The 12,884-nt window shown below is 36.2% G+C and overlaps 1 protein-coding gene across 2 annotated transcripts in view; it reads left to right on the forward strand.

Moving 5' to 3' along the window:
• Nucleotides 1–12,884, forward strand: part of SV2C (synaptic vesicle glycoprotein 2C) — a 105,690-nt gene that overhangs the window by 88,341 nt on the left and 4,465 nt on the right. For both annotated transcript variants that reach the window (XM_030969164.1, XM_030969165.1), the window contains exons 10-12: nt 611–744; nt 2,045–2,248; nt 3,115–3,274. In XM_030969164.1, the coding sequence (XP_030825024.1) occupies nt 611–744; nt 2,045–2,248; nt 3,115–3,274 (498 nt within the window). The remainder of the gene's footprint in view (nt 1–610; nt 745–2,044; nt 2,249–3,114; nt 3,275–12,884) is intronic.

Consider the following 12,884-nt stretch of genomic DNA (forward strand, 5'->3'; position numbering starts at 1 on the left):
GCATCCATAGGCACAGAATTAATGAGGACATACTTACAGTTAGATGTCTAGCTGTGTAACTGGCAATGTAACTTTTTATTCATGTTATAGCCATTTGTGAAAACAATTTTTAACACCAGTATGCTTTGCATTTGAGCCTAACCCAGTAACCAGTGGGTTCTTCTGACAAATCAAGATTCTTTTTAAAATTCTTTATTTTCAGCTTGTTGGTATTAGCTACTGTTTGTTTATTCCCAGGGACTGAATATCTGAAGCATGATCTCCCTGTTTCCAGGTGTAATGTCAAATTACTAGCAATTGTGATTTTACAAGGCTATCTCATGAATTTCATGACATTGGTTTTGATTGCTGATTAAGGACTAGTAACAACAGAAATATTATCAAATAAATTATATTACCAATTTGGGCCAGTAAGTACGTGGTGTTATTTGTCTTACTAATTCTTCTGAGCAATAGTATTCTAGAATGAGTTAATCATTAATCACATCTGCAAAATGTATTAAAGGAACCATTGTTACTGGGATTGAGATTTTTTAGATCTAAATAACTGCATCTGTTGCTATTTCAAAACTATGAAGGTAAATTGACAGCAATTCTTTGCATTGGGCAGGTTTATTATGATGAAGTTTAAATCAGTAACCTTTGAAGATTCACTTTTTAAGAACTGTGTTTTTGAAGACATCACTTCACTGAACACATACTTCAGGAACTGTACTTTCGTGAATACCACCTTCTACAACACAGGTATGAGAAACAGCCTCAAATGCCCATTGGTCAGCTGCATGTTTCCATCTTACATTTATAATTTCTGGATTTCTAATAAGACATACAAGAAGTCCTCCTGTATAATAATAATAATTATGATGATGATGATAATAATAATAATAATAATAATAGGAATAATAATGTATAAAAAACAGCTAGCTTGTTACAACAGAGAAGTGAATGGAACTCACTGCACAAGAGATACTGTAGGCCTAATAGTGCCTCCGAAAAGGAATTATTTCTTTTATTCACATAATAAGTAATTTATTTTTCATCTTTGATTTCAACCATCTCTAAAGAGACTCAGTCTGGAGAGAAGAAAACGCATTTACCATTTTACTGGTAGCTTTAACTACTGTATTTTTATTTAGTGCAAAAGGATCTGGTGAAATACTTTGTTCACTGTGCTTGCTGTTGCAGGGGAATCTGAGTATAGGATTCAAATTCCTAATCTGTATTCATTCCCAATCTCCTAAGTATTGTGACAAAAATAAGAATCCATATTTTCATATGTTTAAACAGAGGACTTCCTTTTTTTCCAATTTAATAAAACATAACTGAAAGTAGAACATGGCCAGCTAAGCTTGTTGAAAAGATGGGGCACTTCTTCCCACTTTCTGGTAACTACAGCAGTCATAACAGTAACAGACCTGGGTTTCAGAGCAAGCAATGGCTTTAATGTGGAAGGAAGGTATTCTTGGTTCAGGTTTATAAGGCTGACAAAAGGAATGGGAAAATAAAAGGAATACAGGGATAGTTCTCTGGAATGGTATTGGCAGAATTAACTACATAGAATAACTCATCTATGGACAAGCTGAAGACCATGAGGCCTTCTCAGAAACAAAAATCAATTTAAACTAAATTCCACGGGAATATTTCACTTAAAGGAAGTCAAACTGACCACAATTGACAGTCTCATGAGGAAATAGTAGACCTGATACTGAGAAAGACTAAGTCATAGAAACTTGCAAATACCTAGCACATTTTATGCAAGACCAGTTGGTGCTTAAAGGCCTTAACCAAATACAGTCCAGCCAGGTAAAATACAGTACAATAACTTCCTAATTCCAGGCTTTAGCTGGTCCTTTTCAAGAGCTTTGCTAATTTTTCTAGTAAGATAAAAACTATCAAAATTACCAGCAGTAGCTAGTGCCCTTTTTGCAAAGCTGTGAAAACTCCAAGTTGTCATTAAATTTGCTTGAATTTGAAATGTTTTTAATCAAAAGTTGCACATGGAGTTGGCTGTTAGCTGAAATTATTCTTTTTCTTCTTTCCACAGATCTCGAGCAGTATAAATTTGTTGACAGTGAATTGATAAATTGCACATTTTTTCACATCAGGACAGGATGCCAGATTTCTTTTGATGATGACTACAGTGCCTACTGGATCTACTTTGTTAATTTCCTGGGAACTTTGGCAGTGTTACCAGGAAATATTGTGTCTGCTCTCCTGATGGATAGAATAGGACGGTTAACGATGCTAGGTAGGGGCTTCACTTTGGTACGGGAAACATCAAAAGTAACGTGTCCTCTTTTCAAGGAATTTAGCTAGAGAAATGAAAAACATTCCTTCTGCAGATCTGTCATTTATGTGCCATCATAACTACTGTTTTTAAAAGCGCCCAGTTTTGAAACCCTTGGGAAAAAAGTGATCTGTAGCCACCTGCAGTTGCTCTTCCACAGATATTACAAGACCATAACCTAGGCATTTAGGATGAGATTTTGGAGACTGATGACCATTGGTTTATCTCTGCTCCAGCTGAAAGGGAGGAAAGGTGTGCACAGGTGACCCTCAGCTGGTGGAGCAGCTCCTGGAAAGTATCAGCTATTCTTTGCTGTTATCTATTTTGCATAGGTACAGAGTTGAAAGGTATCTCCTGTGGATTGTCTACAATGAGAAGTCTGTTTTCAATTTGCTTAAATAACTATGTGGTAGTTCATTGTCATTATTTTCTAGGACAATATCTCTATATAAATACATGAAAATAAATACAGAATTTTTATTACAATATATGAACACGTTTCATGTAATTGCAGAAGATGATGAGCAAAGAATAATGGGAGTAGTTTTGCTCACGCATCTTGCTTTGGGAATTCAAAGAGGCTTCCAACTTAATGCTTTGTGATATATTTTGATATGTGAGAAGTCATATCTTTTTCTGTGACCTCCTTTCTTCAACATTTGTCTTTCTGTCTGGCCTTACCAGTAGAGGAGGTCTCTTTGGTTTTTAACTCAAATATTTGGGTCACTTACTTAGCTACACTGTGTGCATAGAACTATTAGGCAAAACAAAGGTTATTCTTTAAATACAACTCTGCTACATGTTTGTTTCACCTGCCTTGTACCTAGGTGGTTCCATGGTTCTTTCTGGCATCAGCTGTTTCTTCCTGTGGTTTGGGACCAGTGAATCCATGATGATAGGTATGCTGTGCCTCTACAATGGCCTCACCATCTCGGCATGGAACTCTCTAGATGTTATTACTGTGGAGCTGTATCCTACAGACAGAAGGTATGTGCAGTTACATCTCCCATAAACTCACTGAAACTATGTACCAACAGAAATGGCAAATAGAAATTATTTTATATGGGCCTTACTGAGTTAGTGATGTTTTGAGAGGCCCAAATTAATAATTTGTCCTATGAAAAGCAAAGGGAAACAATGAGGGGTTTTGAGCAACTTAGTATGTATTTGCATGAAATATCTCCTAATCAGGAAAATACCATAAATGTAGTTTCATTTGAAAGCAGAAGGTCTAACAGCTACTCTCATTTAAAATACAGCTACTATTTCTGAAAACAATAATGGAGTATCTTTCAGTTTCCTGTAGTTTAACTGTATAAAAGGGCAGTAGTTGGTCCAAACCAGAAATACAGCTGCATTTGTCTGTGGGCTGTGAAATGGTGGGAATCATGATAAAAATCACTGTCTGAACCACACTGTGCTGCTGATCAGTCTGCCATGAATTTGTATGCAGGGCCAGTAGGAGAGTACACTAAGTGGGTAAAAATTATCTTGGGCACTGCTCTTGACTCTTCAGGGCTCTTCCAGGAAATCTCAGGACAATTTTCAAATCCTGCATTGCTGCTAGATAACATAGGTTGGGTTTTTTTGGATACAGGGCACTTTTTAATCCTGACCTTACGCCACTTAATGGACTGAAAGAAGGACTGTTGAGTCATATTCAGTTGTATGGGGAGTGCAAAAATGTAAAAGCTGTGCTATCTTGAAATTACTTGAATACTTCTCCCCTCTCAAATCCCTAAAAATAATTAAGTAGAATTTCCCAGATTCCTAAAAAAGGACATTGTGTCTTTTCTCCTGTTGCAGTGCTAATTATTATGTCATTCACTGGATATTTGAAATGCAGTGAAAAATATTTCCAGTTTATAGATGAATGATGCCTTACTGGCAGGTGTAATTTTTTTGAAAGGAGTTACCTTGTCTTTAACATTGTCCATGAAGAGATTTAGAAAAGTGTAGACTGGCTTCCCTGTTTTCCTTTCATTGTCATTTTAAAATTATGTGCTTCCTCAGACAAGAAATTGATGTCCACAGCTGTAATTATGTCAAGAAACAATACCAGTCTATTTATGAATCCCAGGCACTGAGCTTCAAATATTAAGTGCTAGTATTTGTAATACACCTCAGGAAATTGCTCTTCTGGCAAGAATTCTTCCACCATCCAAATGCTATGAAATAATTCTAATAAATATCCCATAGTAATGATCATCTTTTGGGTTTTCCTGAATGTAATAGCCACATATGTTTTCCTAAAATGAAATAAAGAAAAATAATTGGAAAAGTCATTGCTATTAATGGAAAAAAAATCATTACTAGGAATGATAAAAAGAATTTAACTGATATTTATCTATATATATCTATACAGGTGTTAAGGCATCTGTAGTTGTATCTACAAATGGTTGTTTTTCATAGATTGTACTGGCTTTGGGATTATAGCAATTTCTTACTCAACTTTTCTCTATTTAAAAATCTTTTGTATGCAGGAATTACTGTGCAGAAACAGAAACTTAATTGAAGCTGAGCTGTTTTTTACAACAAATCAGAGAAAAACTTGTCCCCTTGAATTATCAGTACAAAAAGGCTGATGAGTGAATGTACCTGTGCCTGGAAAGACATTGTTGACATAGGCTTTTGGTGAGACTTTTTCCCAGAAGTTCTGATATTGATGGAACCATGACTGCTAGTTTTTGCCAGCTTAGTTATGAGTAAACAACCAATTCAAGATTTTTTTTAGACTGGGGCAAAGCTACTTCTTATTTTGTAGAACTTTTTGAAAATTAATACCTTCAGGGACTCAAATAACTTGCTTACAAGAATTTTTGTCTGATAATTTTTTTTTTATACAGACTAGCTGCAGTTTAATGACCAGCATTTCTCACCTCTCATAGTCCTGGGTTTCCTTCTCAGACTCCTGTGATCTCCATAACCAGGCACAGCTTGCCACAGTTTGCTGGGAATTTCCAGCTTCTGCAAGTAACTGTAGGGCTGAAGAGCTTTTCTCAGCCTATGTGGAACATGAAGATTCCTGATCTGTTTTTTCATATAAAATCCTTCTTACTTAAGATTATATTATCTTTTGCTACAAAGCAAAAGCAAAACAAATTCCAGAGTGAATCTGGTCCTGAAACTGGCTTCCAGATTCTCCTGTAAAGGGAATCTAAGCACAAAATGCTTGCTCATTCTGTCAGTGTTTAGTACTATTTTCTTACAGCCTATCAGTGAAATGACCACAAATGTGCAGCAAAGGGTAGCTGGAGGTTGGGCTCAAAGATAGACAGGTGGAAGGAGGCCAGTTCATGCTACCATGCACAAGAGGCTGGACTGGGTAGCCCCTGCTTCTCCTCCTCTTGGAGGCCAGCCAGTTGCTGAACTGCAGGGGCTTTGCTGGTGTCGTGCAGTATAATATGAAAGGTGTTTCATAAATTGTACTCTAGGTATTTAGGGATCATACTGGCTTTTAGCCAGGTAGGAGTGTGGTAAACAGTTTGGCAATGTGCAGTCTATGTGATACAGGGCATACATTTCAGTTTATTCTTCATCAGCTATAGTTGCTTCAAAATCTTGACAGATTTGGATTCTGTATAAATTCACACTCATCAATATATTTACATTTTAGTTTACTGATCCCTGGAATTGAGGTAACTACGTAGTTAGTCCTACTTTCTTGATGAGTACTGCCAAATTTTATGCTATTTTAGGTTAGCTTTTGCTTTCACATTCTTCATAAAACATCAGCTGGTTTGTACAACTGCTGTAATAGATATTAGAGGATGTAAAAATTTCAAATGGTTCTCAGGTAGATGATTAAGTTGTGTTCAAATGGAAAATAATGTTACTAATGTTGGTCATAAGTGTGTTTCTGTCTTGTAGATGATATATATAAAGTAATTAATAGCACTTTGATAATATTCTACCATTTTTGAAACTTTTCAATACATAAACTTTAGAAGACACTCATGATAGCTAGATATAAACTAGCTAGTGATTTCCAGCAAGCAAGTAAATTAATACAGCTCAAGAATATAAAGAACTTCTATTTTCTTTTGTCTCTTCTCTTGTCCTTTACCTGATATTTTTAATGGACTCTGCTATCCATCAGGAGAAGAAATCTGTAGGCTGGAGTGTGTGACACCAAAAATTCCAGTCACTGAGCATTTTAGAAGGAGGAATGGGCTGAAAGTGTAACCTCAATATGGCCATAGGTGCCTAGCAGTCCAGCAACATAAACCTGAAGGTGCTAAGCTGAGCACCTAGAAAATATGAAATGCATGCTTAAAGACCATTTTGTTAGCCTTATGGGACTTGCTTGCATCATACGCAAATTCTGCGACAGGAGTAGGGATTTTATCCTTTCTTCTGACAGCACTCCACTCTCTTAACCATGAAACTGTTTTCTCATTGTGCAGTTCCCAGTCTTATTCACAGTGCATCTTACAACTTCTCTAGTAGATGAGGGAAACTAAGTTTTCTTCACTACCTCTATGTTTTACCCTCAAGCCCTCTTTGTTCTCTGCATTGGCAGAGTGATGCAGAAAAAAAATATTATGTGATGAGGTAATTACAGCTTGCGTTGTAATGTGTGTGCCCAAGGGGCCTGCAATAACACTGCACAGTTCCTCAGCTCTGCCTGTAATATAAATATGGATGGAAGAAAGCTTAAGTTCTCTGAAGAAGGAACTTTAGGACATTTTTATTACTTTAAAAAGCAATTTTTACTTTCACATAAATGGTAAGTATCTTCTTGTGAACTTGGGAAGCACCAGCATTATAAGCCAAGATTCTCATCAGGGAGATGATACGACAAATAACTAAAACCTAAATAGAAAGTGGAATAGAAATAGATCATGTCCCACATAGAGAATAAATCAGATTGCATCAGATAACCAAAAATTCATCATTTTTCTATGCCTGCCGTAGATCTGGGTTTGAATCTTGTCCAGGAATACTTAGAATTCAAGGTGATCTATAAAATTAAGTCATCCTGTTTTCCCTTTTTTAAATGCCTCTGAAAAAAAGTTCGTAAGGGTTTGGCCATAATTAAGAAATAAGTCTATCTTCAGTTCATGATTTTTAATTTTTTTCACTTCTTGAACCCTTAGGATCTATGCCCAGAGCAATAAATATTATTGTTACAGTATCTTATCTCCAAGTTTGTATTTCTGTGGATGTCAGAAGAGAAACTTTGTATTCTTTTGAGTCACAATAGCAGTAATTGACTTACAGTAGATTTCCTGACAGCTATTTTCTACTCTCATCCTGTGGATATAGTTCAACTGCATTTTGCTGAAATTTTAAAATTCTTAAGGCGTGACCTGCCACACTTATGCCTGTTGCAGTAGTCTGAGGAAGGAAGGCAAATTCCACAGTTTTACTTGCACACTAAGCACTATAATTGATCAAGCCATAAACTACATGATATGTAGTTCTGTACTAATTTTTTAAGAGAATATAAAAATATCTGGGCATAGAAAATGGTCCATAGAACCTTTGGAAATTCTGTTTTAATGCATCACGTATTATCAATTCTAACAACATTTTGTTGTAACTTGCTGTTTTTGTAAATTGCTCTGGCAAGGTAGATAACAAATATTTGTGCTACACATTTAGTAGCACTCTGCTGCAGGACAGTGAAGTTTTTAGATATTTTATCAGCAGTGGAAAAGTGGATCCGAAGTATTTTATGTAGGAATACAAGCACCTGGTCTAAGAAGGAACATATGTGGCAATCAGGAAACAAGCTCTTTTAATCTAAAGGCTTGGTTAATCCCTCTATTTTTAACTGTTTGGACTCTTGCCATTTTTATGTGGACCTTGGATGAAAGGAAGCTAAGCATTTTTCTTTGTCACAGCTTTCTCAGCAGCAGAAGTAAAATACATTGGGTAAAATTCCTTTTCAGTAACATCCAGCTTTCTCTTCATGCTGACATTTTTATTAAAGACATTTGCATTTTTCTCCTATACTAAATTCTGTATCTGGAGTTTTTTTTAAGACAATCCTAAATTGATTAACCAGCATTTTCTTACTGATGTGCCTGAAAGACTTAAATGAACTCTCTAGCTGGACAAAGGATTCTTGCTGCTTATGACTGGTCTCCCTTGACCAGTAATGAGGATTACTCATGAAGTCAACATGACATTTTTGTGCAAATGTTTGTCCAATAATTGATCAACACAAAGAAAATGGGTGTGTGTATAAATGGTGCTACTCCCTTGGAATTTTTCACTTAATTTGTTCATCATGCTAAAATGATACATCACCTAACTTCAATCATTTGCTGACACTCTTGCACTTTCCTCAAACACTGTAACAGAGACTACTGTCCTAATGCTGCAAGAGACATTAGTCATACACATGTGTGATTTGCAGCATATTTATTTCCTGGCTATTTTTATTTCCCTGGATTCAGAAGAATTAATTATAAAAGCATGAATTAATACAGATTTTAAAGAGTTTTAAACATAAACACTGTTCTAAGAAGGATGTTCTAAAAAAAGCAAGCAGTCTCAATTTGCTACACCTGGAGCTCCATAATGGTTTGACACCTTGTTCTGACTGTAAGTACAAACACATTCAAGCACAGTATTAAAATTGAAGGGTATGAAGATATAAGATTAAACAGTGACAATGCTTTTCAGGTACGGGTCATAAGAACAATTTACTTAAGCTTGTTAAAATCTTATTGTTCATGCCAATTACCTGCTTATTTTAGGCAAAAGGACGTGACTGAAATCTGCTTAAAGATGAAAAGATTCAACTTCTTCTGGGTTGTTCATTTTTTAATTATCAGGGCAGCTAAGGGCAATAAAATGAGTTTACTTTTTCTTACTTTTATTTGTTTATATTTTGATAATACTAATGGGATTAGACTAATAAAAACCCCTTAAAATCAGCAAAATTCTGTAAGTCCATTTTACAAACAGAATTGGTTTATGAGTGCAAAAAAATTACTTTTATTTTGTTCAGACAGAAGTAGTATTGTATGCATTACAAAATTACCTTAGAACATGATATAGTAATGTTGGCTATAATAGGTCTAAAGGTCTATAATAGGTCAATAATAGGTCTAAAGAACAGTGGCATATTTAGAAATCAGAACATGAAAAGAAATGGTTCAAATTGCTCAGAAAATTGTATTCAGACCACTATCATAACTAGTTGATATAAGCAGCTAACATCTGTGAAACAGCTTACTTTTCTTTATAAGGTAGTATAAAACAACATTAAACATAAGTAAAACATCCCCATATGTTCCGTGCTATTGTTTTTCCAAAGATTTCCTGCCTGTATCTATTTGAATTTGCTTTAGCTGGATCTGTGTATTCTTTGGGGAGTTCTGGTATCTCTGAATATACTGAGGCTGTTGATGACTAGGTGTCTAGTTTTTCTATGGTTTTTTTTTCCTGTTACTGTTATTTGGAGTTAAGTTTGATTTTACATCAGCATTGACAACCAAGAAAATCATATTTATGTGCAGACTCTGATCACAACCAGTCACCACCATAACTTTAGAAGTACTTTCTGTGCATAAATGAGGCTGACATTAGAACCATTCTGACTAGTTTCTTTTCCTTCTTCCCTTGAGTTCTTCAGAATACCTGCAATCTCTTGTTATCCTATTACATGAACTTGGTTTTCCAGTCCAGCTGTGTTGTCTTTAACCTCTTTCCACTGCTTGTCTATTTTAACAAAATCCTTTCCTCAAGAATCTCCTGCCTACCTGCCTGCTTTGTGCAGCTCTTCAGAAGGACCTTGACAGGCTTGAGATATGGGCAGAGACGAGCCATCTGAAATGCAGGGTCCTGCACCTCAGGAAGAATAACCAGTGCAGGCTGGGGACAGACCTGCTAGTCTAAAATGACCCTGTTTGAGCTTTGAGGTTGGACCAGGTGACTCACTGTGCCCCCTTTCAACCTTACCCACTCTGTGATTTGTGAACCCTACAAGATCCACCAGTCTGGGGTTCCTTCCCTCTCAGTAACTACACCCCATCCTGGGTCATATTCCTCCAGATATTTTGGGCTTTATATGTTCCTGGAGTACAAATATTTCCATGCTAGATATTTGCTTGTTTTCTCTTAGGCTTTGGAAATTTGTCCCAGTAGGATGCTCTTCTCTGCTTCCTTGAGTGTATCTCATGCTCCTCCTTCAGACCCGTTCCTCCAAAGGGCGTACTTAGAATGGGAATGTTTTACCTTGCTCATTTCTCATTTGAAAAGGGCATTTTCAAGGAGCTGCAGCAAATGTTTCTCTGTCAGAAATTTCCAAACACAACACTTCCCCAAGTTTCCTCATCTGCTGCTCTCAGCAATGTGCTCTCTGGCAGCCCTTGGAGGTCCTGGCTGCCGGAGGGCAGAACCTGTCATTTTCAAAATTGTCGTGTCCAGGTTGTGCATGTTTAAGTTTCCTTAGCACTATGTATTTTGTAAAAGTACTGCAGGTTCAATCAAATATATATAAAACAAATAAATAAGGACTTTGAATGTGTAAGAGACATATCTAGGTCTCTTCTAATTGTTTTTTCCCACAGATTTTTTTGATAGTTTCTACTCTGCTGTAGAAATGACCTGTCTGTTTTTCCTTTGATACTGCCAATACTTAGTGTCATGCAAGAATCCATGTCTGGATGGATTCCATACTTTACACAAAGAGGAATTGTGTTTACTTCAGAAAAAACAGTAATTTCTTTGCTAATTTCAGAGATTAAAATACTGCTAGGGGGTTCAAGAGACATAGTGCCAAACTAATAATACATAAATATATAATCATCCAGTAAAAAAGAAGGTAATTTGTGTTTTGTCCCAGATTCAGAAAAGACATATGATACACAAAGCTGACACTAGAACGCTATCAACTCTTCTGAATTTACTTTTATAACATTTTAGGTAAGGGATCTGACTTTGGTCTGCAAGAATAGAAAATAAATATTTAATGTAATGGGGAAAAAACTATTTGAAGGTGTATTAATTAGTATGTTATATATCTTAAGACATACAGACATTCTTTTAAATTATTTAAGAATTCAAAAGGAAAGGTTCCATTATTTCAAAAGGGCACATTCCGAATGTTGTTCAGATTGTGGAGTTGACTTTGTGGGTTAACCAGAATGATGGAATTACATTTCTTAGAGCGAACCACAGTATTTTAGGAATATACAAGAAGGATCTAGACCTAGTCATCATTATTTTGATGAAGGGTCCTCCGATATACCAGGACTGGTATTATTCTGAAGGACAGTATCCCATAGACAGGACATGCAAAGCCCCTGTATCCTGGTCACCTCTCCCGGACTGAAGATTTTACCACTCCCCAAGCATACAGCTTGGAAGCATGACACCAAAAGGCTTAACTGATCTCACTATTGAGGTACAGATTTGCCAAAGAGCAGAGGAGGTGAACTCTGACACTCTGGGCTGTGGCCAGGTCAATCAGTTGCTTCAGGCAGAGAACCTCTCATGCCTTGATGCTTGCTGTTTTCAAAAACAAAAATCTGTTCTGCAAAGAGCATTTAGACATTGTATCCTTGCTCTCAGCTGGAGTCAAGTATTCTTACTTCAAGTTGATTCTCTTGGCTCCTCTTTAGTAGCTCCAGTAGAAGCTTTTCAAACTTCCCAGGATTTCAGTCTACATCTGAGCATAAGAGTTCTTCCTTTCTCTAATAGGTGCTTTAGTAGAATAAGCAGAGCCTTTTAAGTCTCGTAGATCACTAGCATTTCTCTTAATTCCTGTCGTTTAGACTAGGGCTTTTAATTGCAGTACAAGCAAGAAATATTTTGTTCTGAAAATTAGAACAACTATTTTCTTGAATTTCTAAGAGACCTGAGAAATGTTACACATTCTACCATTATACAGATATCTTTGTTAGGAAACTTTTGGTAGGGCAAGCTTATTCCTGCATCAATGAATCATACAGTCATGTCAAAACACAATTTAAATTATGGCAGTTTGCATAAGACATATATGCAACAATTACAAAATAATAAAAGTACTTCAGACTACTAAAATCACATCACTGTAATGCAAGACTCCCCCTGAATTATGGGTGTCATACTTTCTCTTGGTAATCTATTTCCTTTTCCTTTTGTCCAAAGTTTCTCAGATACCTCTTTCACCCAACAGATTTTTTTATACCTTATCTTCTTTACTTCTAAGAGGCAAATATTCATTTTAGTATTGGAAGTCTCATTAGCCTTTGAAAAAGCACAGTTTCAACATGTGACCACCTGTAAGAAACTCAGTTTTAATTCAGTACCCTAGGATGATAATCCTTTAATTCTGATTAATAATCATCACACAGATGACGAAGCAGTTCTCCTTTGGGAGCTACTTGACATGTCTGCTCTTCTAATGTAGCCATTTAAGTCTTACTGAATTTCCATTTGCAAGTTCCATGTTCAACTCTAGAGGTGCAAACTCACCTGTTCAGTCATTCATTTCACATTTTGATCCCTGAGGCAGAAAAATTAATTGCCTCAATGAAATACTGTAGCAACTGAGCTTTAACTTCTCATTTCAAATAAGAGCATAGAATATGAACACAGAATCCTTATTGGCATAAACTTTCTCTAAGCTATTGGGACTGTGCCGATTTATTTGCAC

This window comes from Camarhynchus parvulus, chromosome Z (assembly GCF_901933205.1).
Source record: "Camarhynchus parvulus chromosome Z, STF_HiC, whole genome shotgun sequence".
In the NCBI taxonomy this organism is placed as follows: domain Eukaryota; kingdom Metazoa; phylum Chordata; class Aves; order Passeriformes; family Thraupidae; genus Camarhynchus; species Camarhynchus parvulus.